The following is a 24930-nucleotide window of genomic DNA, read 5'->3' on the forward strand; positions in this document are numbered from 1 at the left end:
AATTCAAAGGTTAGGATCAAATGCTTCTTCCAAGTTGTTAAAACAAGAATTAAGACAACTAGATCAAAAACACATCCATGGGAAAAACAGCCTCTGTGTTGCTTTGTAAGACAACACACTGACTTAACTACTTACATTTTAAATATCTAAAAAAGCTAAAAACAGAACCCTTTCTGATTCCCCCAGTTCATAGAATATTGGCTGTCAATATATAATTTTTTGAAAGAATAAGTGAAATAAAGAGTTTATGACAAATCTATTAAATAGCATAAATAGCATGAATTATTTCTTCTAGGAAAAACTCAATCAACAATCATGGATAATGAAGACTTTAAAATAAAAAGATGTATTTCGCAGTGAATAAAAAATTTTTAAATTAATCTTGCCTATTAAGTCTAAGCCATGCAAACCAAACAACTGTAATATACATTTTACCCATGCACATTTTAAGGGACTTAGTTCTTTCACCAATAATTCAAAAACTTCTGAAAGGAAAGAGCTAAGGAACCTGGCAGAACCATGAACAAAATTCAGAAAACTTTTCAAATTAATGATGTACAGAACTGAAAGAGGTTAGAAAAAATATGTCTGAATAAAGTGGGAATAAAGAGGAGCCCAAAAATAATGGAGCCAAAACTTCTCTAAGAGTGGGTAACAATTGGGAAACTTTAATTTGTGAGTCTCAGAAAAATGCAACTGAAACAAGCTCAAGTAAATAGATGGAAAACCATACCATGGCTCTTGGATCAGCAGAATCAACATTGTTAAAATGTCTATAATACCCAAAGTGATCTACCAGATTCAATGTAATCCCTATTAAAATGCCAACATCATTTTTTCCAGATCTAGAGAAAATAATTCTACGTTTTGAATGGACCCAGAATAGACCCTGTATAGCCAAAGCAACCTTAAGCAAAAAGAACGAATTGGGAGGCATAAATTTACCAGACTTCAAGCTATACTACAAGGCTAACCAAAACAGCATGGCACAAGAACTGGCACAAGAACAGAGACATAAACCAATAGAACAGAACTGAGAAATCAGATATAAAGCTATACTCATATTGCTATCTGATCTTTGACAAAGCAGACAAAAAGATACACTGGGAAAAAGAATCCCTATTCAATAAATGGTGCTGGGAAAAGTGGATAGCCAAGTGTAAAAGACTGAAACAGGATCCACACCTCTCACAAAAATCAACTCAAGGTGGATAACAGACTTAAACCTAAAGCATGAAATCATAAAAATTCTACACAAAAACGTTGGAAAAACTGATACAGACATTGGTCTAGGCAAGGAATTTATGAAGAAGTCCCAAAAAGTAATCATGGTAACAATAAAAACAAACAAATAAATAAATAAATAAATGGGACCTGATTAAATTAAAAAGCTTCTGTACAGCCAAGGAAACAATCATTAGAGTAAATAGACAACCTACAGAATGGGAGAAAATATTTGCATGCTATACATCCAATAAAGGACTGATAACTAGAATCTATATGGAACTCGGGAAAATCAGCAAGGAAAAAATTAAACCATGCCATTAAAATGTGGGCAAATGGGCCGGGCGCGGTGGCTCACGCCTGTAATCCTAGCACTCTGGGAGGCCGAGGCGGGTGGATCGCTCAAGGTCAGGAGTTCGAGACCAGCCTGAGCAAGAGCGAGACCCCGTCTCTACTAAAAATAGAAAGAAATTATATGGACAACTAAAAATATATATATAGAAAAATTAGCCGGGCATGGTGGCGCATGCCTGTAGTCCCTGCTACTCGGGAGGCTGAGGCAGGAGGATCGCTTGAGCCCAGCAGTTTGAGGTTGCTGTGAGCTAGGCTGACGCCACGGCACTCACTCTAGCCTGGGCAACAAAGTGAGACTCTGTCTCAAAAAAAAAAAAAAAAAAATGTGGGCAAAGGACGTGAACAGAAACTTTTCAAAAAAAGATAGACTAATGGCCGAACACTCGAAAAAAATGCTCAGCATCTCTAATCATAAAGGAAATGCAAATCAAAACTGCAATGAAATATCATTTAACTCCAGTGAGAATGGCTTTTATCAAAAAGTCCTAAAACAAACAATGTTGGCATAGATGTGAAGAGACAGTCATACCCATACCTTGCCGGTGGGACTGCAAACTAGTACAACCCCTATGGAAAGGGGTATGGAGATATCTCAAAGAACTAAAATTAGACCTACCATTTGATCCATCAATCCCACTACTGGGTATTTACCCAAAGGCAAAAAAGACATCTGCACACAAATGGTTACAGCAGCACAATTCACAATTGGAAAGATGTGGAAAGAACCCAAATACCCAACAATATATGAGTGGATTAATAAAATGAGGTATATGATGTATGCCATGGAGTACTACTAGGCCATAAAAATGGTGAACTAATACCTCTTGTGTTATACCAGGATAGAACTGGAGCCCATTCTTCTAAGTGAAGTATCACAAGAATGGAGAAACAAACACCACACGTCCTCACCATTAAACTGGTACTAATCAATCAACACTTATGTGCACATATGGAAGTAACATTCATCAGGGATCGGGTGGAGGGAAGGGGGAGGGGATGGGTAAATTCACACCTAATGAATGCAGTGCATGCTGTCTGGGGGATGGGCATGCTTGTAGCTTTGACTCAGGCAGTGCAAAGGCAATTTATGTGACCACAGCATTTGTACCCCCATAATATTCTGAAATTAAAAAAAAAAAAAAAAAAACAAGTTCAAATGTAAAGAAACATATGGCTCATATAATTAGAGCTTCCGAGTTAGGATGGACTTGAGAGTTGACTAAATGCACTGGCTCTGACACCATGTTCCTGAGATTCCCCGAATCTGACTGTTTTTCTCATGCTGGAAACTAGATGGCTGCAGTGGTGCTAACCTTAAAAAAAAAAAAAATTTTTCAGAGGAAATGTCTCCTGAAAGACGAAGAAAATATCTTTCCCAGATGGTCTCAGCAAACCTTTCCTTGAGCATCTTTGGCACAAACTGAACCATGAGACCATTCCCAAAGTAATCACTGTCACAAGGAAGTAAGTCACTGATGAAGGACCACCTGACTCAGCCTTGGATGTGAGCAGTCATATGGACTTAACCATATGGGCTGTATGTTGAAGGCCGAGATATCTGACCAAAATATAAAGGGGACAGGGGAGAAGGGATGCTGGGTAAGCAAACAACACTGTACTGCAATTGACTACATAAGCCAACACTGTATTTCTAGATTGAGATGTACGAGGTCTGTCCGGAAAGTATCCAACCACATAATACGAAAAGTAGAGATGTTTACTGAAGAAGATACAGGAAACGTTGTACACAGGATAATGACATCTTCACAATTCAAAGTAGGCACCTTGGGACCTCACAGTATAGGTCTCCCAGCATCTCTTAACCTAACCCATACACACTCAGCATTCTCAGATGTTCTGCTTGTTGCAGGCCTTCCAGAACAAGGAAGACTTTTAACAAATTCTTGATCACCTCTGAAGTGTTTGTGCCACACTTATATTTGTGCCGCACTCACTGCATCATACCTGAAAGCCTTCTGAATCATCCAAATAGCTTCCACAGAGGATTGTTCAAGCTTAACGCTAAATTTGACACAGATTTGTTGCTCTACTCTCTCAGTCATTTAGAGTGTGACAACCACACAGTACGCATGCTCACCCAACGGAGTCAGTGCCCCATTGATTAGTACAGAGAAGTGGTCATTGTTCACGCATGCACATTCCAGCCCACTCTCCTTGCATGCCAGGTTACACTGACGTCACGCAAACCATTCTTGTCATATTAACAATGGCCTGGATACTTTCTGGACAGACCTCGTATGTCTCACAGGCTGATAGCTGGCTTTAGAGGTCTCTAATCAAACCCAGAACCTAAGAGGAATTCCTGGCAAATGTTTGCTCAACACTTGCTACCTGTGTACTCTCGATGACTAAGAGTTCATGTATTACAAAGTAGTATGTGTGTCACTGAGGAGCTACCCATTATACTGAGCTGAAATATACTTCCTTAAAAGTTCACTGGCCTAATTTCTTAGGGCAACAATGAATGAATTTATCCCTTCTGTTCTACAATCACTCAAATATTTGAGGGCAATCAGTAGGTTCTCTCTGAACCCTTTCTTCTCGATTGTCATCCCAGGTTCTTCAGTCTTAACATTAGGTACTTCCATTTCAAAGTAAACAAAGAACTTCGCAAAATTTCCATTTAAAAGGTGAGCTATTTAGAACACCTCATTATACCATCATACTCGGTTTATTTCAAACTGGTATACAGTGGCCACAATAAGCTAGCAGTCTACAAAATCAAGTTCTAACCTTGTTATCAATGAAGAACTACGAGATTCTTCAACATATATATGCATATTTAAGATCATTGGGCTATTAGAATAATCTCAAATCATTTATCTTGCAGTGTTTCTGGTCCGTTTATAGTTAAGTATTATGTAAATATGTGTGCTTCAATTGTAACATGTTTGTAGTTGAGCTTAATAAAAAGATTATTCTATGCTCTTTTACTCCTTTGATTAAAGTCTGCGCAAGGAGGCTGTGTTCTTTATTGTTAAGAAAGTTGTCACTTCATCCTTCAAAACTGATTCACGACATCAAAAGACGGAAAGCTAAAAAGAGTTCTTAAAAGTTACAACAGTGGCTGGAAGCGGTGACTCACACCTAATCCCAGCACTCTGGGAGGCTGAGGTAGGAGGATGGCTTGAGTTCAGGAATTTAAGACATGGAAGTGTGATAAACATCAATTAAATTCCAAGAGCTGCCCCAAAAGTCTGTTTGATTCACAATGAGGCTAATTAATAACAAGGTGAGCTTGAGCTCCTAGAAATAAAAGAACCAGCATAGTAAAATATTAACAGTCCAAAATATGGTTACTTCCATTAAATTGTTGAATAGCTAACACCTCTTGGTGAATCTATTAGTTCACCAACTATTAATATTGGTGAATCTAAATAGTTGCTTGTTTAAGCTTCAGGAATCATTTATCAGTACTGAGCAATATCCTTGTTATTGACCTTTGCTATTTTTGGTTTTTCCCTCCCCTTACATCATGGGATCTCATGTAGTCAGTTGCTTTTCTTTTCATAACATCCGATCTTGTTTCTTGAGATCTCTCCTATCCTAAGACAGAGGCACCCTCCCCTCTTCTACCTACCTCTTCAAAGAGGCAGCCCTCCCATTCTATAAAACCTGCTGCTAATCATTAAGAAGTAGTAGATACCAAACATGCATACACAGATGTTATCAAGGCTCCAGAATCTTGGAAAGCTCAGGCAATTGTCCTTGTACTACGGTTCACACCTTCCTTGCTAGATATTGGTGGAATGCTATCTGATTCAATCAACACACACACACAGGTATTAGTGACTGACTGGGATGACTAATTAGCACTCATAATCATTTGCATTTTTAAAAGAGGATGTTTTATAGCTTAAGTAGCTTTCCATTTGGTGCGATTTCAGGCATTATAATGAGATTGTAAGCTACATAAGTAAAAAAACAGATGTATATAAAAAAAATTATGGTCCCATAACTCTGGGGCATAGATATGCCTATATAAATGGTTTCAAAAGAAGCTGATGTGAGAGAGAAAATTGGTAGAACTGGGTCCAGTAATGTAACACATGGCAAAAGGCATGCTGTAAAAATGAAAATGTTCATTGATTCTTTTTTTGAATTACAGTTTTAGCTCTAAGTCAAGCGTTATTGCAATCTCAAATTTTATTGGCTTTTTCCCTCCAACCAAACTTGAAAATTTACACTTATCTTAAACATTTTCTTATGGTTTGCTCTTCACTGTACTCAAATGCTTAGCTAAATTAATAACACCGTCAAGCTTGACAATGTCTTTTCTTTGCTCCTGCTGATGAAACCTTTGCACCACTGATGTCCACAATAAACACACACACTCTGGGTAAGTATACACACCTTCCCTCACACAAACATCTGTGCACAGATTCTCTCTCATTCACACATACCCACACACACTACAGTTACCAACCAACTAAACTGCCAAAGGTACCAGGGAGAACACATATGATGGAGCCATCAAGATTACTGTAGTTTAAGTTGCCATCTCCCAACACCATTTGTCTTTGCCATAGTAAGGTCACAAAGGCATTGATTCCAAAGTGCTCCTCTGGGGTTGAAACATGCCTACAAAATGCCTCCCAATAAATTATTTAGAAGAGACAACATAGTTTGGTGGAAGAAAAAGGTAGATAATTCAAAATCTTCAGTTCTAGTTCCCACTCTATCACTGACGAAAAATCAAACTACAGGTAAGAAGTCCATTCCAATCCTAAAAGGGCATACAAGACATTGGGGAGATATAACTAAGACTAAGAAGTTAAACCTATCTGTGTATCTCCCTGGATTTAAAAAAAAAAAAAAAAAGCTAAACCATAAAAAAAATTCTTAAGAAGAATTTCAAGATAGTAAATGATAAATGTTGCTAGCCAATAACATTTTTAAAAAGAAAAAGAGAGACTACTTCATTTCTATAAAATTTCAGGGCACAGAATTCACTTAAGATTGGGATGATCTGCAAATATTGACTAGGAAAAAAAATACAATTTGACCTGGATCTTAAAAGATCAATAAGAATTAAGCAGCAGGAATAAATACATTCTTTACATGTATATTGTGTTTTATAATTTCTACTGCATTTTCACACACACCTTCTCAAGCTTCCCAATGACACTGTGAGAAAGGTATCTTTTATCACTCTCATTTCACCAGTGGAAAAACTGGAGTTCAAAGTGGTTCAATGGCTCACACAAGACCTCAAAGCATACGTTCCTTTATTCACCGTACAATTATTTGAGAAGCTAGGAAGTTCCAGGCACTGCTGCAGGCACTAGGAATAGAGTAGTGAACAAAACAAAGACTCTCTCCTCATGGAGCTAAAATTCAATAATGTAACATATAAGCTGAATCCTAGATAAGCAGGGAATGGGGGGCAAGGACACACCAGACAAGTGGAACATTAAGGAAAAAAAGCTATGGAGCAAGAAAGTACATGATACACCAGAAAATAGTATAGTAGTTTTGCTAGCACTGAGATTTAAGAAGGTTGAGTTTGAGAAAGATAGTTTTGGGGCCTTCTGAGGCCTCTGAGTATAATGTCTAGCTATGAGGTTTGGAGTTGATTCAGTATACACTAGAAGGAGTAACACAATGTAAGCAATACTTTTGGAATAATGTAATCTACACTATCAATAGTATGTTAATTATAATAGCACCTAACACTTGTCTGTGACTTACCATAGGCCAGGTAATCTCCTAAACACTTTAAATGTATTAACTTATAGCATTAACACTATTTTTATCTTCACTTACCCATGAGTTATTGAACCTAAGGTACAAAGAGGTTCAATAACTCGATCAAACACACACAGGTAACACAGCCAAAAAATGAATTGGTTTTGCCTTCCAGAATATGAGCTCTTAACCACTGTGCCTGCACTCACAGCATAGAACAGTTGAGGGGTAAGGAAAAGACTAAAGGCAAGAAGATCAATTACTTATCAATTACAGTAACCCTGGCCTGAAATATTACGCATTTAAATTTGTTAACTGTGGAAATGACACATGGAACAAGATAAAGGAAAGAATAAATTGGCTTTATTAAATAATCAAATTTTTAAAACTAACTTCATGTTTAAGCCTGGAAGACTAGGAGAAGGTACCCCTACCAACAAAAATAAGGAAGACGAATGGAGGATACCAACTTGAAAATAAGTAGTTTGGATTTGCATGAGATGGTATCAGGATCCTAGGGAGAAGGCAGGCACGGATTCAGGAGAGAAATCTGCCACAGACACGGAGTCCTATCATCTCTTCCTGGGCCAGATACTTCCTCTTTTGGAAGAGGATGAGGTTAAGCTACATGACTGCTGAGGTCTCTTTTGGGTCTATGATTCTATAATACTATGATTCTATAATTTTGTAATTCTATAAGCAGACAGTGATTCTGAAAAGTTTGAGATGAAATTTCTTAGCCAAGGTAATCCTTTGGTCCTTTGGGGGCCTCTGCATTTATTTCTGAAACATTCTCCAAACTTCCTCTATGTGCTTTTATAATATCAACATCCGTGAACTGAAGTAAAACTTTTAGGGAAAAACAACAAAAATACCATATCCTGATTTGTTTAAAGAAAAAGTGTGGCTTTAAAATGGGTGCTTTACCTTGCGATTGAAGTCTCAATGACAAAATGAGGGCTCAGAAATGAAATAAATCACATTTTTTTTAACATAGTCTAACTTAATTTAGCATTTGCCTTCCCCAGCAAAAACACAATATACCTCATAAATTGTTCAACTACAGACTGAAAAAGTTACACACTTCATCACAACCAGCCATTAACCTTTCAACCAATGAATAGGAAGATGGGAAGAAGTCTAAATTTTAAAACATAAATAATAAATGCAGAGTTTTACAAATGCAGAGAATTCCCTTTGGCCTTTCTTAGAGAAGACTCAGAAAAGCACAGGTAACTATATGTAAACTCAGGCTTTACTATCCATGTTCGAGTCTGAGAGTTGTACTAAAAATATAGTAAAAATTATTTTCGAATGAAGTAGAACCAAATACTTCACATTCAGGAAGTAGCTTCTGTGTGCTGGTTCCTAGGTAACTCTGGACTCCACTAGAGGGCAACAGAGTGTGTTCAGAAAGCAATGTGGGCTTAAGGATTGAGTATCTGGTTTTAGGTCACTAGTTCATTCATTGTGCAAACTAGTCTCCATTGTAAAACCGTATTAGATCTCTGAATGCTACTTAGATTACCAAACAATATGTTCTAGTAAAAGGACTTTCATTTTAAATTTAATCATACTGGCAGTTTCATTTTTCAAATAATATATTAATCCACATGTTTTGTCATAAACAAGTATCTTCTTATAAAACTATTTTAACAATTTAATAACTTTTAAACAAATTTAATAAGGTTTGTTAAAAAATAGTTAAAGCGTATGGTAAAATAGGTTTTTTTGATGTTTTAACACTTAAATTAAAAGCATCTAATGGTTGAATCAAAACACATAGGCAAAAAATACAGTAGTAACACTACCATAATATTAACAGCTGGCATTTGAGTTCTCAGTATATACCATACTAAAAGCTTAGTATCACTTACCTGTATAGTTTTCCCACACTAACTCTAAAAGATAAAAACTTCATGATCACTTTACAAACAGGGAAATCGAGGCTAACAGAGATGAAGAAACTTGCCAAAGGACACATAACTAATAGGAGATAAAGCAGAACTAAAATTGTAATACTTCAGTACCAGATATCACATGTGATCCAGGGGTCAACTCACCCTTCATTGGAGCCCACAAGAACCACTGGCATCTCTCCAAACTGAGCCCCTATGACGGGTAATGCTCTGAGACACATCTTCTCATGTTACTTTACTACATAATATAGTTTTACTTTTGTATATTTAAGAATACCATGGCTGTAATCCAATTTATATAATAGAAGTTACATATTGTCATATTTCAGTATGACATTACAATTGTCATCTTCAACCAAGCCAAAAAAATGAAAATGACAATTAACAAGGAAAATACTCATTTAAAAAGCTTAATACTGAGAGGTTCTCATGTTCAATTACAAAAATCTGTGGGTTAATGTTAAGCTTTGCAGTGGCTTACTAAAAATTAGTCTTTAGACTGAGGGCCCTTACATTCTGCACCGAAAAACTGGTAAGTGACTATTACAAAGATGTTTGGCTTTGTTTTTCAAATGATTGCTACACAATACACGACAATAGCATAACTATTGAGATGTTTAATGATCAAGTCCCAAAGAGTGAAGATTCACCCAATAAACCAAGAATCAATTTGCGATGGACTTTGGAGGGAATACAAAGACCAACCAACTGATCTGAAGTACAAGGCATTTCTCTTGTCCTGAAGGATCTTAAAAGCCCAGTTAGTATGAAACTTGAGAAGACTAACAGCACCTTAAAAGTTTAAAATAGGGTAAGAGGCAGTGTATCAGTGTTCTATTGTTGCTGTATCAACTTACCACACATGTAGTGGCTTAAAACATCACAAATTTATTATCTTACAGTTCTGGAGCTAAATCCAAAATGATTCTCACTGGGCTAAAATCAAGGTGTCAGCTGGGCTGTGTTCTTTCTGGCGGCTCAAGGGGAGAGTTTCTTCCTTTGTCTTTTCCAGCTTCCAGAGGCCACCTGCATTCTTTGGCTAGTGGCACCTTCCTCCATCTTCAAGGCTAACATTGGCCAGTTGAGTCTTTCTCATGTCGTATCGCCTGCCTTCCTCTGTCATTTGTGAGTACCCTCGTGATTACACTGGGCCCATCCAGACAACCCAGAATATTCTCTCCATGGTTAGGATCCTTAATCACATCTACAAAGACTCTTTTGCCATGTAACACATATATTTACAGGTTCTAAAGACTAGGGAAAAGATATTTTTGGGAGGTCATTCTTCTGCCTACTGAAGACAGCACAGTCTATAATTTATGCACATGCTCCAATCCACCTGAAAAGTAGTTACTGGAATACAGAATTTATTTTTCTTTGAAACTGCATAAACTGGTTAGATTCCAGTGTACAGAGTCCAGTTAGAATTAAACGGTATCTAAATTGAGTAATCTGAGTCCCAGGAAAAGGGGATGCAAGAGAAAGCAAAAGAAGTCAAATTAACAAGTCTTTACAACAAATTAGATGCAGGCTGTAGGCAAAGAGAATTGAAGTGCACTAAGTACGTATGACATACTAATTCTGAATTAATTGTGTCATACTCCACAGTTGGGTCTATTACCTATCTTCTCTTAGCAAGGTGGTAGCTGTGTAAAAACAAAATTCATGCTTATTTATGACTGATCAATTTTCATGAATAGAAATTATAGATACAAAAACCCAACACACTGCTTGGCACATTATAGAAGAAAAAATAGAGTAAGAAAATTTAAATTCTAGGTTCCACAATCTGATTCTGCCATTTACTACTTGTATGATCTCAGACAAGTTACCTACAATTTCTGTGGCTGTTCTTGAAATGAAAAATAGGTACAACAATGGCTCCTGTCTGAAAGATTACTTAAAATGAAATATATGTAAGTGCCAAAGACATTCTGGACCACTGTCAGTGCTCGATGAAATGTGAACTTGTTGTTGGGTGAACTAAGTTAGTGGCTTTTGGCAACCCGAGAAGAGACAATAGCATAATTCTTAGATATTTATTCCAAAGAACTTGAATTGTGAGACTAATACATAAAACTGAAGAATCTTGAGATTAATTGTCATAACTGGATAATTACTAAGTTTTAGCACAACATTTTCTACAAATACAGGTTATCATAAAATGCAAAATTCCAAAGATGTTCCAATGATATTTTGATATACTATAGGATAGAAATAATGTAATATAGTAAAAACTTGTTCCCTCTGGAAGAGGCTCTAATGAGAAAGCAAGTTAAAAAAAAAAAAACCTCCCAAAGAGACACCATTTATGCACCAAGCACTACATTGGACAAAGCAATAATAGAGGTATGACTGGCCAGGTACGGTGGCTCATGCCTGTAATCCTAGTACTTTCGGAGGCAGAGGTAACCCAGGAGTTCAAGACCAACTGAGCAACATAGCAAGATCCCCATCTCTATAAAAAATAGAAAAAATAGCTGGGCATGGTGGTGCACTCCTACAAGTCCCACCCACTCAGGAAGGTGAGGCAGGAGGATTGCTTGAGCCCAGGAGTTTGAGGTTGCAGTAATCTATGATGACACCACTGCACTCTAGCCCCAGCAACAGGGGGAGACACTGTCTCAAAAAAAAATATATACATATATATATTTAGATAAGACCAAGGACAAATCACTTTAGGTACCAGAAGTTTTTAAAGCCATTTCTTTAGAAAACTGACTAAATTCTATTAATATCAGACTCTTCTCTCATTGTAAGTAAAATATCATTTAACCTCTAGTTTCAGCCTTTACTGAAGTTTGCTGGATGGCTTTTCCACCTGCTAAATGGCCTCAGCTTACAATGCTCTGATTCTAAATTACCGTTTTTCTTGTCTCACCCTCGCAGATAGGCTATGAACAGTTCCTTAGTGCCATTTCTCACCTGTCGTGAGAGTCCTTCCTAGTTGTTTTGGCTTTAGCACACTGATTATGAGCATCCACCCATGCCTCGCTTTCTATCCATACTCTAAATGCAAAAGATTATTAGGTAGCCAATTTGCAAATAGGTGAACTGTTATTTTATCTGAGCTCAATACTGCCTCTAAGGATCTTGGGTGAATTTGATATTTCATTAAACATCCGCAAAGCATCACTTATAATTATTTCTTAATCTAAACTGACAAAAAGTAAGGTAAAAGGAAGTCTGGCAGGGCCTTCTTTCCACACTAGACATATGAACTACAAGGAGATCTTAGATTGCAGAGGGAATGTCAGAAAAATAAGCAATACTCTGTTTTTTACTTATTTTTAAAAAGAAGAAATGGCAGTATGATTTTTTTCTGGAAACACCAAAAGTGTAAATTCATATCAACTCTGCAGAACAATATCAATTAGGCTTCATGTAGAAGCATTAAAGTGCATTAATAGTTAAAGTTGGACCCAAACAGTACTAATTCTCGGCTAGAATTTTAACTGATTATCTCACTTTGTTTTTTTTAACCTTATTTAATAATGATGGTAGAGTCCCATTAAAACTGAGATTACATATAATACAGCTGTTTCGGAGTCTAGTAAATGGATTATGGTTATAAAGTGCATTGCTGAGATAGTTAAAAAGAATGCTTTAAAAGGAAGAGCTCTGTAGGATAAATTATTTCTCTGGGCCCTATTCATGGAATTTTCCTTCCTGTAATGAAGTCTGGGATGAGGCTGGGGTGAGACATTTTCTTCTGGTCCTTCTTAAACTTGCCATTTTTCAGTTTTTCATTTTAATACACTAGACATCCATGAAATTTGAGACAGGAACTGCCTTCTTCATTAATGAACAATTCCAATATCTAGAATATTTCAAAGGAAGAAGATGGTCCTAGGGAAGCAGAAGAAAGTGAAACAGGGAAAAACAAGTGAAAGCCCTCCTTCAGGGTTCTGAAGGTCAACAACATTAATTACCATGAGATCAAACTGAACAAACAGGAAGTGTGCATCAAATTATATACAAGAGCCAACTATAGAAAATAATGCTTTTTTTCACTAATTCAGTAAATTATTTTTGAGAATCAAGTTTGTGTAAGATACTGTACCAGATACTATTAGCACGAGGAACACACAAAAAATAAAAGTCCTCTAGTCCATGTCCTCTAGGAGCTTACACTCTATTCAGGGAGGTAAGTTGTTATGAAATGGCTAATTACATGGCAAAACACAATAGGTTTGAGTTCCAGAAGAAACTATGAAAAACAAATCTATAGAATGTCTGCAAAAAATAATGTCAATTTGAACAGTCTGAAAAGACCTCATGGAAAAAGAAAAATGCAAATTTTACCTGAGTTCAATGAATCACTTATTTCTATTCCAGTCCAGTTAGTTAAAACACACAAATGTACATACACACCCCTGAGACTGGAGAAAAATAATACAGAGAAACATGTTTACAAATATAAATTAGTCTAGCACAAACAACGCTAAGGATGTAAAGATGCACAGTAGAAGAAACTGTAGAAGGAAGGCTCTCTCCCAGAGAGTTGCAGTTCAATTTTGGTGAACACATTAGCCATTTATAAGCGGCGCCCAACACAGAAGTAGTATTAACCAAAGTGTCTTAACAGCAATAATCCAGTGTATTACAACGGAATAGTTTACTTTTACGCCTTTCTCAGTGTAGTATCAGAAGAAAAATCCCATTAAAACAAGATATTTGCAATAGGATTATTCCCAGGTAGGTGGCAGAACATGATCAAACTGTTTAGAATATTCAGTTTAGTGCTTTTTACTTTAGCAATGAACACGAGACTATCACTCAACATAGTTGTTTGCCAGCTACTTTAAGAAAAATCTTCACCATATTTGTTTCATGTAACTTTCCTCCCCATTGTCTTCTCTACTTTGAAACACATTCAAACCTCAGGCATTTAAGTTGAATATTTACCAAGGACTAGGAATCAACTCCAGAGCCAGCAAAGGCTATGATAACTCCGACAGCCTCAGCGTCTGACACTAATTTATGAAGACATTATCAGGAACTCTTGGGAATGAAGTATCTCCTAATTAGGCCACCACAAACATATTCCCAAGTCTTGACAAAGTTTTTCCAAACATCTGATGAAGAACTTTGATTTACGGGCTGTCCAGGTGAAACCTGAACAGATGCTATCTTTTAATAGTAATTGACACATGAGTTTGTTAAGGATTTCAATCTCTTGAAAACATGCAGCTCAGTAGAGGAAAACAAAGGGGAACAGTCTTAGAGTTATCTACCTTATCTTTGTCTTCAACAACATCTGCCAAGACATCATCTGGATCCAGGATTCCTCCATCTGTGTATTCCAAGTGATGAATCTTCACCCAGTAACCAGGATCCTATGGTGGAACAAACAACAAGTTTCATGACTCAATCTACGAAAAAAAGGAAAATAAAATTTAAGAGAAAAAAGTTGACTCATTCAATATGCTCTAGTAATAACATTTTTAAACACCAAAACAAATGTTATCTATTTATTTGGATAAATATTTAACATTTTTATCCTGTTTAAATCAGTGAATCAAAGTAAACATATTTCATCAATTTTCCTGGAAGATACATTACAATGCAAAAATAAATTGCCCCAGCAACTTGAAAAACATATTCACGGAATTTTTTTTTTTTTTTGTAACCTACAACCAAGCCAAGAATACTCTGGAATAGAAAGATTTTCTTGAGAGTATTTTCTGAAACTGGGAAAAGAAGTCCAAACTGAGATTCCAAAGCTGTGGGAAAAAAACCCAAAAGGCAGAAATCTGTGATTACAATAGCTATCACTTCAGAATATATCAATGGAATGGGGTAACCACTACCTCTTTACCTTTTTAAAATCTCTATGCATCCTCAACTCTAAGATTTGCAATGACATACACAGTAAGAGCTCCTGCCTTGGTTTCCGTTTTCTGAAGTGACAGCAACTCATCTGTCATCCACGTTGAATAGGGAGTTCACTGAAGTGGGGCAGCAATTTAGGAGATTTTCAACTATTGTTTTAAAAAAAACTACTGAGCTTTAAAAACTGCTTATTCTGATACTAGAATTTAGAATTAAATCATTTAGCTCATTCAGTTATTTATGTATTTCCTATTTCTAGGAAAGATATGAAAGGAAGCCATTATGACAATGGGACAAGAACATGAACCAATGAATAAAGAACATTAGTAAGGATTTTACCAGAATACCCAAGCTATCATCAGTTTGGTTTGGTGGTTCTTAGAAAGCCCCCCAAAAATTTCAAAGTGGGAAATTTTTGACCTATGAAGCACTCAGCATCCAACAAAGGAGGAGATACCAGTTCATAAAAAAAGATGGAAATCCTTCTAAGATAAAACCCTAAGCATTTACCACATGAATCTTCTAAGGGTAAGAACTAACATAACCCACAGAATTCAACTGCAATTTTGCAAAAGCTAATAGAAATGGTTCCCATATGGTCTTCTTTAACTGACTCCTGATAAAAGGTCAGGGCATATTATTAAATAATAATTCTTTTAAGGCATCTATTTGGAGGGCTACTATAATGTGGCCCAAGTACATGGCTTTCCAGTAATATAACTTGGTAAAAGTGATAGTCTTAAAAAATTTGAAGAAATTCTCCTTAGCTAGATTTTATATATTTTCAAAATTAATTTTCTACAGAGCATCTAAAATGTAATTCCAAGTAAAATAAAAAGAGCTTCATTTGCGCCTAATACTAAGTTTATAGGTGGAAACACTAATGATTTACTAGGAAACTTTAAATGCCTGACTCTGTTGCCCAAACAGAGATCTCAAAGATATGAGCAGTGAAAGTATAATCAGATAAGAAAAGCGAAGAACATTCACCACTCAAATTCTTTAACCAGAGATCTCTGCCAACTCAAAGTGATTGTGCTAGCCTCTTGTACAATCTAGCTAAGTATGAGAGGCTAGACTTCAAATAGGGAGGATACGGAGGTACACAAAGCACTATGTAATGGCCACTGGACTATATAGATCTTCCTCAGCAATCTTTGAAAATAGAATCCTTTTGCTATGGCCATGCCACAAGCAACATATTTCTCCAAATCTACCCAGGACTTCTGACTGAAATCTAGACTATTATGTTTTCCTTGTAAAAACAGCCTGCTTATGAAAGGAGTTCAATTTAATTAATTTCTATGACTTCCATTGAGTTCATTTTTGATATGTTACAGCTCGGTAAGATGAAATCTATTGATTTTAACCGTGTTTATAAGGAGTAACATATTCTAAAGAGTTTTTTTTTTTTATATTTGCACTTAAAAGCAGACATCTATTAAGTTGTCTGCTTTTTTCTTGTACTCAGTTTGTAAAAGCAGATTTTATCATCTAAGACTGAGATAAACAATCACCCCTAACAACTGCAGCGTAAGTACACCTCTCTTCCTGTCTAGAGGTAGGAAAAGAGAGAGAGAAGAAAACCAAAGAGTCCTAATGTAAAATACAAAAATTCAAAAAATAGAAGATAGGATCTGATCAGTGGCAAAGAAAATAACAAACCGGTGGATGCAAGATGTGGTTGTTAAGTGACTTACATTCCTCCCTTGTACACACTGGTGGGTTCTAAGACATTGTGGAAAATAAGGCACAGGAGTTGAAACTAAGACATTTTTCTCTAATTTGATTCAAGAGTATATAGAGCTAAATAAAAGAAGTAATTTGATACATTTTGGAATCATATTTGACAAAAAAAAAAAATTTAAGTGAAAAACATGGTGTCAGAATATAGAAAGGCTCTGCAATTAGAACTCTCTATTCTGCACTGATACTGCCATTTTAAAAAGAACAGGCTAATCATGGGTACACACCTAACCCTGAACAAAAACAGGCCATATGAAATCAGTCTCAGGGTTAATATTTTATACGTCCAAGAGGGAAAAATAGAAATCAATAAACACAGCACATACTACTATTTTGTCCCCATGGTATTGTGGCCACGGTGCTATAGATCACTTTAAGAATATATTAATACATACAATATTAGCAGTTTATAGCTATCATAAGACCATAAATTTGCCCTGACTCTTTTATGCATGTAAAAATTTCAACTTCTACATTGCCGTCAACATTTTGCATCTCATTTACTTGGTTTTACTGCCATTGGAAATAAAACTGGTCAAACATGAAAAGATGTTCACATACGTGTCTTGGTTCACACAATTAATCACTTGGAAAAGTTTACTATATTTTTCATAATCATGACATTTAATTTACCTTTATATTGCACAAATATCTTTAATATACATAACTTTTAAATTACATTGAAAATGCCTCTAGTATGTGTGCTCATTTTGATATGCAATAAGTCTTACTACTTATACTCCTAGGATCATTAAAGTACGGAAAAACACTATATGGTTTCTCCACTTCTGACAACATCGTATCTGTTTTTTTTTTTTTTTAAATACACAGTTAAATGCTACTGACATTTTTAAAACTATAAACTAGTCTACAAGGATGAATTGGAAAAGGAACCTAAAACAAAAACATATGCATTTACAGGAAGAAGACATTTATACGGTATTTTTAATGATCAAATGTAAAAATTGTTCCAAGCAGGCATTGAAATTGCAACAAATAATCTTCACTGTGGGTAGATGACATGAAATTTGACCCTATGCCTTTGAAAATTTATATTAACCAAAGAGTTGAAGAACAATAATTTTCCATCTGCAATATCTAAAGCCTTAGACTGGCAAGCCACATACTATAATGCTAAGACTACCAACTACTGAGATCACCCCAATAATCAACAGAAAGGGAAAACTTTCTAAGCAAAATGTGTGTGGTGCAAGAAAGGAAAAAGAAAGTCTACAATGGCAGCAAGGTCCCAAAGTGAGGAGAGTGCTGCAAAAGAAAGGCCAATGGTTGGAGAAGGGCTGTATGTAATTAGCAGTGGCAACTACAGGGCTCAGCAACGCAACTGGTTTCTTGGTGGCTTAATGTTTTCACTAGAATAATCTTACCCACTGGAACATAAGAACAACCACAAAGTGGAAAGTAACAGGAAAGTAGAATTTTCTTTGTAGAATTTATGTCACAAATTTGGTGGCATGTAACCACAAAATGATACTTCACCATTTTCATTATCATAAATAGCAAATATTTTATTTAGTCCTTACTATAGGCCATAGTACTATACGCAATAGTACTATAGGTACTATTTGTTTTATATGATTAACTCATTTATCCTCAAACAGCCTCATGAAATAGTTAATCCATTTTACAAATGAGAAAACCAAGGCATGGGTAGGTGAATTGACTTACCCAAGGTCAGAAGCTAAATAAGCACCAGAGTCAAGGTGGGGTTTTTTTAAACATAAATATTTTTTGATTAAATAACTTAGTGCAAATCACGATTACCTAGGAATCAGACCTATTTCTATCCTCACATAAGCACATGGACCCAGGCAAGTTGCCATTACTCTGGGTCTCGGGTGCTTCATCATTAGTGAGCCTGGGGACTCCATGGCCTTTTGCACAATGCACCACATAGAGGTCAAAATGTAGAGGACACAAGGGAATGATGAGGGAAGGCCCCCAATTTTTCATATAAGTGTGTCTGTCCAGTGCTTTGCAAGTGAGAGACTTGGAGAAACCTTTAAGATCTAATTCCTCAAAGAATTGCAGGTTTGGGAAACAGTGGGAAAAGGTCTTACTGCTAAGAATAGAGAGGGAGTTTGAGGCATCAGAAATTCGATAATTATGAAAATGTGCACTCACATAAAACTTAACTACTTTTATCATAATTCTCTGGGGTCATTTTCCCCTCTACCCAAGACCAAAAGAAAATCAGATGCCTCATAACACACCTGGGCATGACAGTGTGACAGAGCATGACTGGAGACTGAGGCAGACAGAGAAAAGGAATCTAAGAAGCCAGCCATAGAGCAGTGTATGGAAAAACAAGGTTCTGGAAAACAAAGCCTACACAAAGTCTAGCAGAGCAGCACCAACACCTGAAGAGAAAGAATCATGCCAGAAAAGCAAGTAGTGAATATAGAGCTTTTTACAAGCCAGCCCTAACCAGCTTCAGAAGATGCCTTCACCTTCCCAAAATAGATCAACCAAGTACAGACTTCAGGAGAAAAGCCTAGGATAGGAACATGGGCTGGGGCCATTTTAATCACTTATGTTATCTAGGATGGGACCAAAGGTTTTTGTGCTGCCAAGTTCAACAGAATTACAAACTTCTAATTACGTATTAAATGTGGGTCAGTAAGTCCATACATAAATTTACTTCTAAATCTAAAAAATCAATGATCCTATCAAAATAAAGTTGGTAGAGCCATACTAATATCGGATAAAGGAGACATTATAGAAAGAAGTTTTAATAAAGATAAAATAGGACATTTCATGATAAAAGGGTTGATCCAACAGAAAGAAAATAATTCTACATCTGTCCATACCCAATAACACAACTTCAATACATGTATTATCGAAATGGATAGATCATAGAAAAAAAAATAAAAAAAAAAAACACCACACACATATTGGCAGACTTTTGATAGGAAACAAAAATATCAGGAAATTATAAATCATCTGAGTAACACAATTAACAACTTGTATTTATTTATCTATACATACACATAGAATGTAACAAAAAAGATTGGAAAACATATTCCTTATACGGGTACACAGAACATGTACCAAAGTTCAAGGGTCTGGAATCTAGCAAAATATGCTCCGTGCTCACAGTAAATCAACCACAGAAAGATATCGAGAAAATACCCAACTGTTTGAAAATTAGGAAATACAGCTCTGAATAATCCATAGATGAAAAATTAAAGAAATGAGAAGATACTTTAACTTAATGATTAAAATAACAAAAATGTGTGGAATGCAGCTAAAGCTGTGCTTATTATTAGGTCAGTTATGGTCTTTACTGCATATGTTAACAAGAAAAAAATTTAAAAATCAAAAAGCTAGAAAAAGAACAGCTAATCAAATCCAAGGACAAAAGGAAGAAAATAAAGAGCAAAAAACAATGAAAAAAAAAAAAAACGAACATACAACAAATAAAAATTAAAGTTGGTTCTATGAAAAGCTTGATAAAACTGATAAATAGCAGGACTCATTAAGAAAAAAAAGAGAAAACTTAAATTTCCAATACCCTGAATGAAAAAGGCAAGCAATACCATTATAGATCTTATATTAAAAAGAGGGCATTATAAAAACTTTAGGTCTATACACCTAACAATTTTTATAACGTAAACAAATCCTTGAAAAATGCAACTTACCAAAATAGACAATAAAAATAGAAATTAGGACTAATAAGAAAATAACAGTTGAAGAAACTGACTATTATTTAAAAGCCTCTTCACAAAGAAAATTCCAGGCTCATATGACATCACAGGTAAAATCTTCCTAATATCTGAGGAACAAGTAATACCAATCTTTCATACAAATACTTCTAGAGACTAGAAAAAGAGAAAAATTCTCCCAGATCTTTGTATGAAGATAGCATAATTTTGAAACCAATACCTTATAAAAACATTATAAGGAAAGAAATTATAAACCAGTCTCTCTTGGATACATATGTAAAAATCTTAAACATTTGTAAATCAAATTCAGCGACGTACATAAAGGGCAATACATCAAAGCCAAGTAAGATTTATTTCAGCAATGCAAGAGTGGTTTAAAATGCAAAAATCAACTAAAGTTATTGACAAATTAATATAAAAAAGGATAAAAATCAAATGATCATCACAGTGGATGCAGAAAAAGCATTTAAGATTATGTACTACCAATTCGCAATAAAAAGTATCTTAGCAAATAAGGGAAACCATTAACTAAAGAAAACCAAGTAGAGAAATGACATTTTTCAAAATAACATTTACAATAGCATCAAAAAATCAAATATTTAGGATAAGTCTAACAAAAACATATAAAACTTCTATGCTTTAAAAATTATAAAATATTTGGAGAAATAAAAGAAGACTATCATGGATTAAAAGACAATATTATCATGATGTTGATCTTGCTCAAAATTGATTAAGGTTAGGGTCAGTTTTTATTGTTTTGTGGTTTTTTTGGTGGCAGGGGGTGGTTTGAGATGAAGTCCTGCTCTGTCACGCAGGCTGGAGAGCAGTGGTGTGATCACAGCTCACTGTAACCTTGAACTGGGCTCAAGTGATCCTCCCACCTCAGCCTCCCAAGTATTTGGGACTACAGGTGTGATCATGCAGGGATTCTTTTTTTTTTTTTTGTAGAGACAGAGGTCTTGCTATGTTACCCAGGCTAGTCTCAAACTCCTGGCCTCAAGTGATCCTTCTGCCTAGGCCTTCCAAAGTTCTGGGATTACAAGCATGAGCTACTGTGCCCAGACAGAATTCTAATATACTGATCGTGAATGTGTAAATGTCTACAATCACTTTAGAAAACTGGCAGCATCTGAACATTAACATTTCTTGATCTGTGTGCTCCCTTACACTTATTTGCATACTTTCCTGTGTGTTATACTTCATAGATGTTTATATAAAAATTAAAATAATTTTTCTGCTTCCAAAAATGTAATAAATTTTTTGCAAACTGAAATACCTAATGGTTCCCTTTGCACATGACATCTCTACAGATAAACAACTGAAGACCACCAAAAAGCTGTTTGGAATAAGATTCTAGTTTCCTTAGAAGATGGGAGGGCCAGGTTATCCTACCAACAGAATGTGTAACTGACCACCAGTTATTCAAAACTTCTAAGACCCACAGGGAAGGCTTAGTGGACCACAGGCTTTAATGAGTCAACTGTGTGATGAATCTGCTAAAAATATTATTGCCATCTTTGGGTATGATAAAAGAAGTACTGTGTCAGAATAGACCAAGTAATAAATACATTCTGTGCCAAAGTGGTCAGACCACATTTCAAGTGTTTTGTCAGATTTTAAGAGATGATCATTAACCAACTGGAAAACACCCATATGACAGTAACCATAAAGGTTAAAGAAATGGAAATATGTCTTTGTGACGAGTGAGTGCAACTAATTTTGGTTTGTTTAAATTGGAAAATACAAAGAGAAACATTTTACTATTTCAAACATAGAATTACAGTTTACAGAGCATTGAGCTCTTAAAGTTACCAGGTAAGGCAAAAATCACTTACTGTTAAAATTATTCCTGAAAATCCCTTAGGGAGACACACCATATTGGAAACGAACATACCTCTTCTCAATAAGGCCAACACTACTTGTTTTTAATCCAGGATTGGAGCATATTATTCATTGTCTCTTCAGCTGAGCACCAGATGAAGTATCTGGATTATGTTGGAGACCATGTTCTATAAAAATTTTTATGTTAAACACAGACTTACTGCCATAAGCACATGGGAACCGAGGCCACAGAGCTAACAGCGGAGTCTCTCATTTCATGCTTACTCTGGGATGGACTGCTCACTGCTCACACGAGTTACTATTCAAATTCTCATCCCACTCTTTTTCTTTGGATGATTTTTTTACAAGTACATTTGTAAAAGTAAAATGACCATATGAGACCTCCCGTCAAATTAAAAGGCTTCCACATACAAGAAAGATTTGGTTTGTTCTGTGCTGTTCTAAAAACATTACGCAGACAGTAGAGAGGTAGATTGAAGCTCAGCATAAGAAAGATCTTTCAAAAAGAGCTATCTAAGAGTGTCGTGTGATAAAACAGGAGCTCTCCACTCCTGCCAAAAGTCAAGCAAAGTTAGGTAGCCTTATCTCAAGGATGCTATAGAATAGGGACAAGTGGGAATTATATGATCCCGAAGATTCCTCCCAACTCTCAGACCTACAGCATCCAGAACCTCGAAGACTATTTAGGGCTTTGAACTCTTGCAAAATGAAATCTCTGACGTACGATAAGAATAATAGATTTGGCAGTTCAGCCTGATTCCACAATTACTGTGCATCTCCAAGCAGTAGTCTATAAGCAAAACATCATATAACAACTTTCTCAATCTATCAGTTTTTCTAGTGTCTTGCATGTAACCCGAAAATTCATTAATTTATGAGTAAATTTAAGAAAAATTCTTTCATCTCCAAGATAAAAAGAATTACTCTGGTAGAAAAAAGCACAGAATTTTATATCGATTAGAACATTATTTTTGAATAGGCTATTTTCTCACTCTAAAACAACTCTCCTTTCACCCCCAGCCCCAATTCATAACTTCAAAGACTGGTAGGAATTCATTGGCTCACAGACCACCTGGAACAGCCCTCCCATGTGAGAGAGGGGAAACCAGAATACACAAAGGTTAATCAATAGAGAAAGTAGTTGTTTGCCCATGCTGAATAATTCCAAACAAAAATAAATTCAATATAAAAGCACCAACAATTCCAGGGACATTTTTCTATATTATCTCATAATCTAAGTTTTGATAATATTATTTATTCCTTTTTCCAAGTAGAAAGAAAAATATTTAAGCCTCAAGGTATACACTTCACTTTGTAGTTCATATATCAACTAAACATTAAAAAGAATGTTAATCACCCCACATCACCTTTCATTCAGCTTTGTGAAGTAACCATAATCTCAGGAATTTTCTTTATATTAATATAAAGGGCATTAATGGTTCATTTTTCATCTTGGGATTACTCTAAAGTTATTTGAAGAATAAAGGCCCAGATATCTAGACATAGCTTTTTTTTTTTTTTTTTTTTTTACAAAATAAGGGACAAATTTTAATTATTTTCAAATCTATTGCTTAGATCATCACAGTACAGTGTAATTCTTTATAAGAATATGGAAATTTTGTTTTCTTGTAGATCTAAAAGTGAGTTAAATGCTTACTCTCAAATGCATAAAAGTACAAGACTCATAATAAATCTTCAGAATACAGTATCATCGTAAAACTAAAGTTATATCAGGAAAATTAGATGTTAAAAATCTGAAATTAACAAAAATTTTAAGTGCATTTAATTGATATATCTATTTAAAAAATTCTCAGTATGAAAGGCTTTCAAAACACTGCACCATTACTAATTTAATAATATTGAAATACAATGATTCAAAATAATTTGAAAGAAAACAGCTGATTTTCTTAATCCTGTTTTCCATTATTTGTTTCCAGTGAAATTTTATAGTGCAAAGCCCTGGATGCCAAGGTTTTAGAAGCTTGTGTGGTCCAATGGAATGCAAAGCCTACAGCCAAAGAATGGAAGTAGCCATCTCTCCAAAGAGAAGAGTAAGCTATTAATTTTTAAAATAATTCATCCATTATAAAACCCTAAGAAGTATTCTACTACAAAATGAATTTTAACAAGAATAAATTTGAGAATGCAAATTCATACAACTCACACTTTACTTAATACAGCCAATTAAATGCAAACTTTCTTTCTGCTATAATGCTGACATCTTTATACGCTAACTCCAAAGAATACCTTCGACAGAGGCTGTCTCCCAATTGTGTGTGTCTTCGCATACATGAACGAATAAGAAAGGTTTAAGTATTCTACAGGTAACAGCCATAGCCTCTAGCTCTTTCCTTGAACACAGTTTTATGGCTCCATCACTGAAGAGATCAAGGCATAGAAAGGAGAATTTTAATTTACAGCAGAGGAGGTACTGGTGGCAGTGTTTATAAAAATAAGTTAACTCTAAGATAAACACAAAGACCTCATCAACTTTATCTGTCCTGTCACTGTTTATAAAACTTCTTTTCAGCATGGCAGTCACAGCAATAGCAAGGGATTATCTGTCACTGATCTTGAAAAGGATTAGGAATAATACTGCCTGCTACTGTTAGCTTTGT

General features: G+C 35.5%; 1 protein-coding gene across 4 annotated transcripts in view; it reads right to left on the reverse strand.

Annotated features, from left to right (window-relative positions):
• PARD3B (par-3 family cell polarity regulator beta) overlaps positions 1–24930 on the reverse strand; it is a 957311-nt gene that overhangs the window by 812858 nt on the left and 119523 nt on the right. For all 4 annotated transcript variants that reach the window (XM_069468028.1, XM_069468036.1, XM_069468042.1 and 1 more), the window contains exon 2: positions 14444–14545. In XM_069468028.1, the coding sequence (XP_069324129.1) occupies positions 14444–14545 (102 nt within the window). The remainder of the gene's footprint in view (positions 1–14443; positions 14546–24930) is intronic.

The sequence above is a fragment of the Eulemur rufifrons genome, chromosome 1 (genome assembly GCF_041146395.1).
Source record: "Eulemur rufifrons isolate Redbay chromosome 1, OSU_ERuf_1, whole genome shotgun sequence".
NCBI classification, from domain to species: Eukaryota; Metazoa; Chordata; class Mammalia; order Primates; family Lemuridae; genus Eulemur; species Eulemur rufifrons.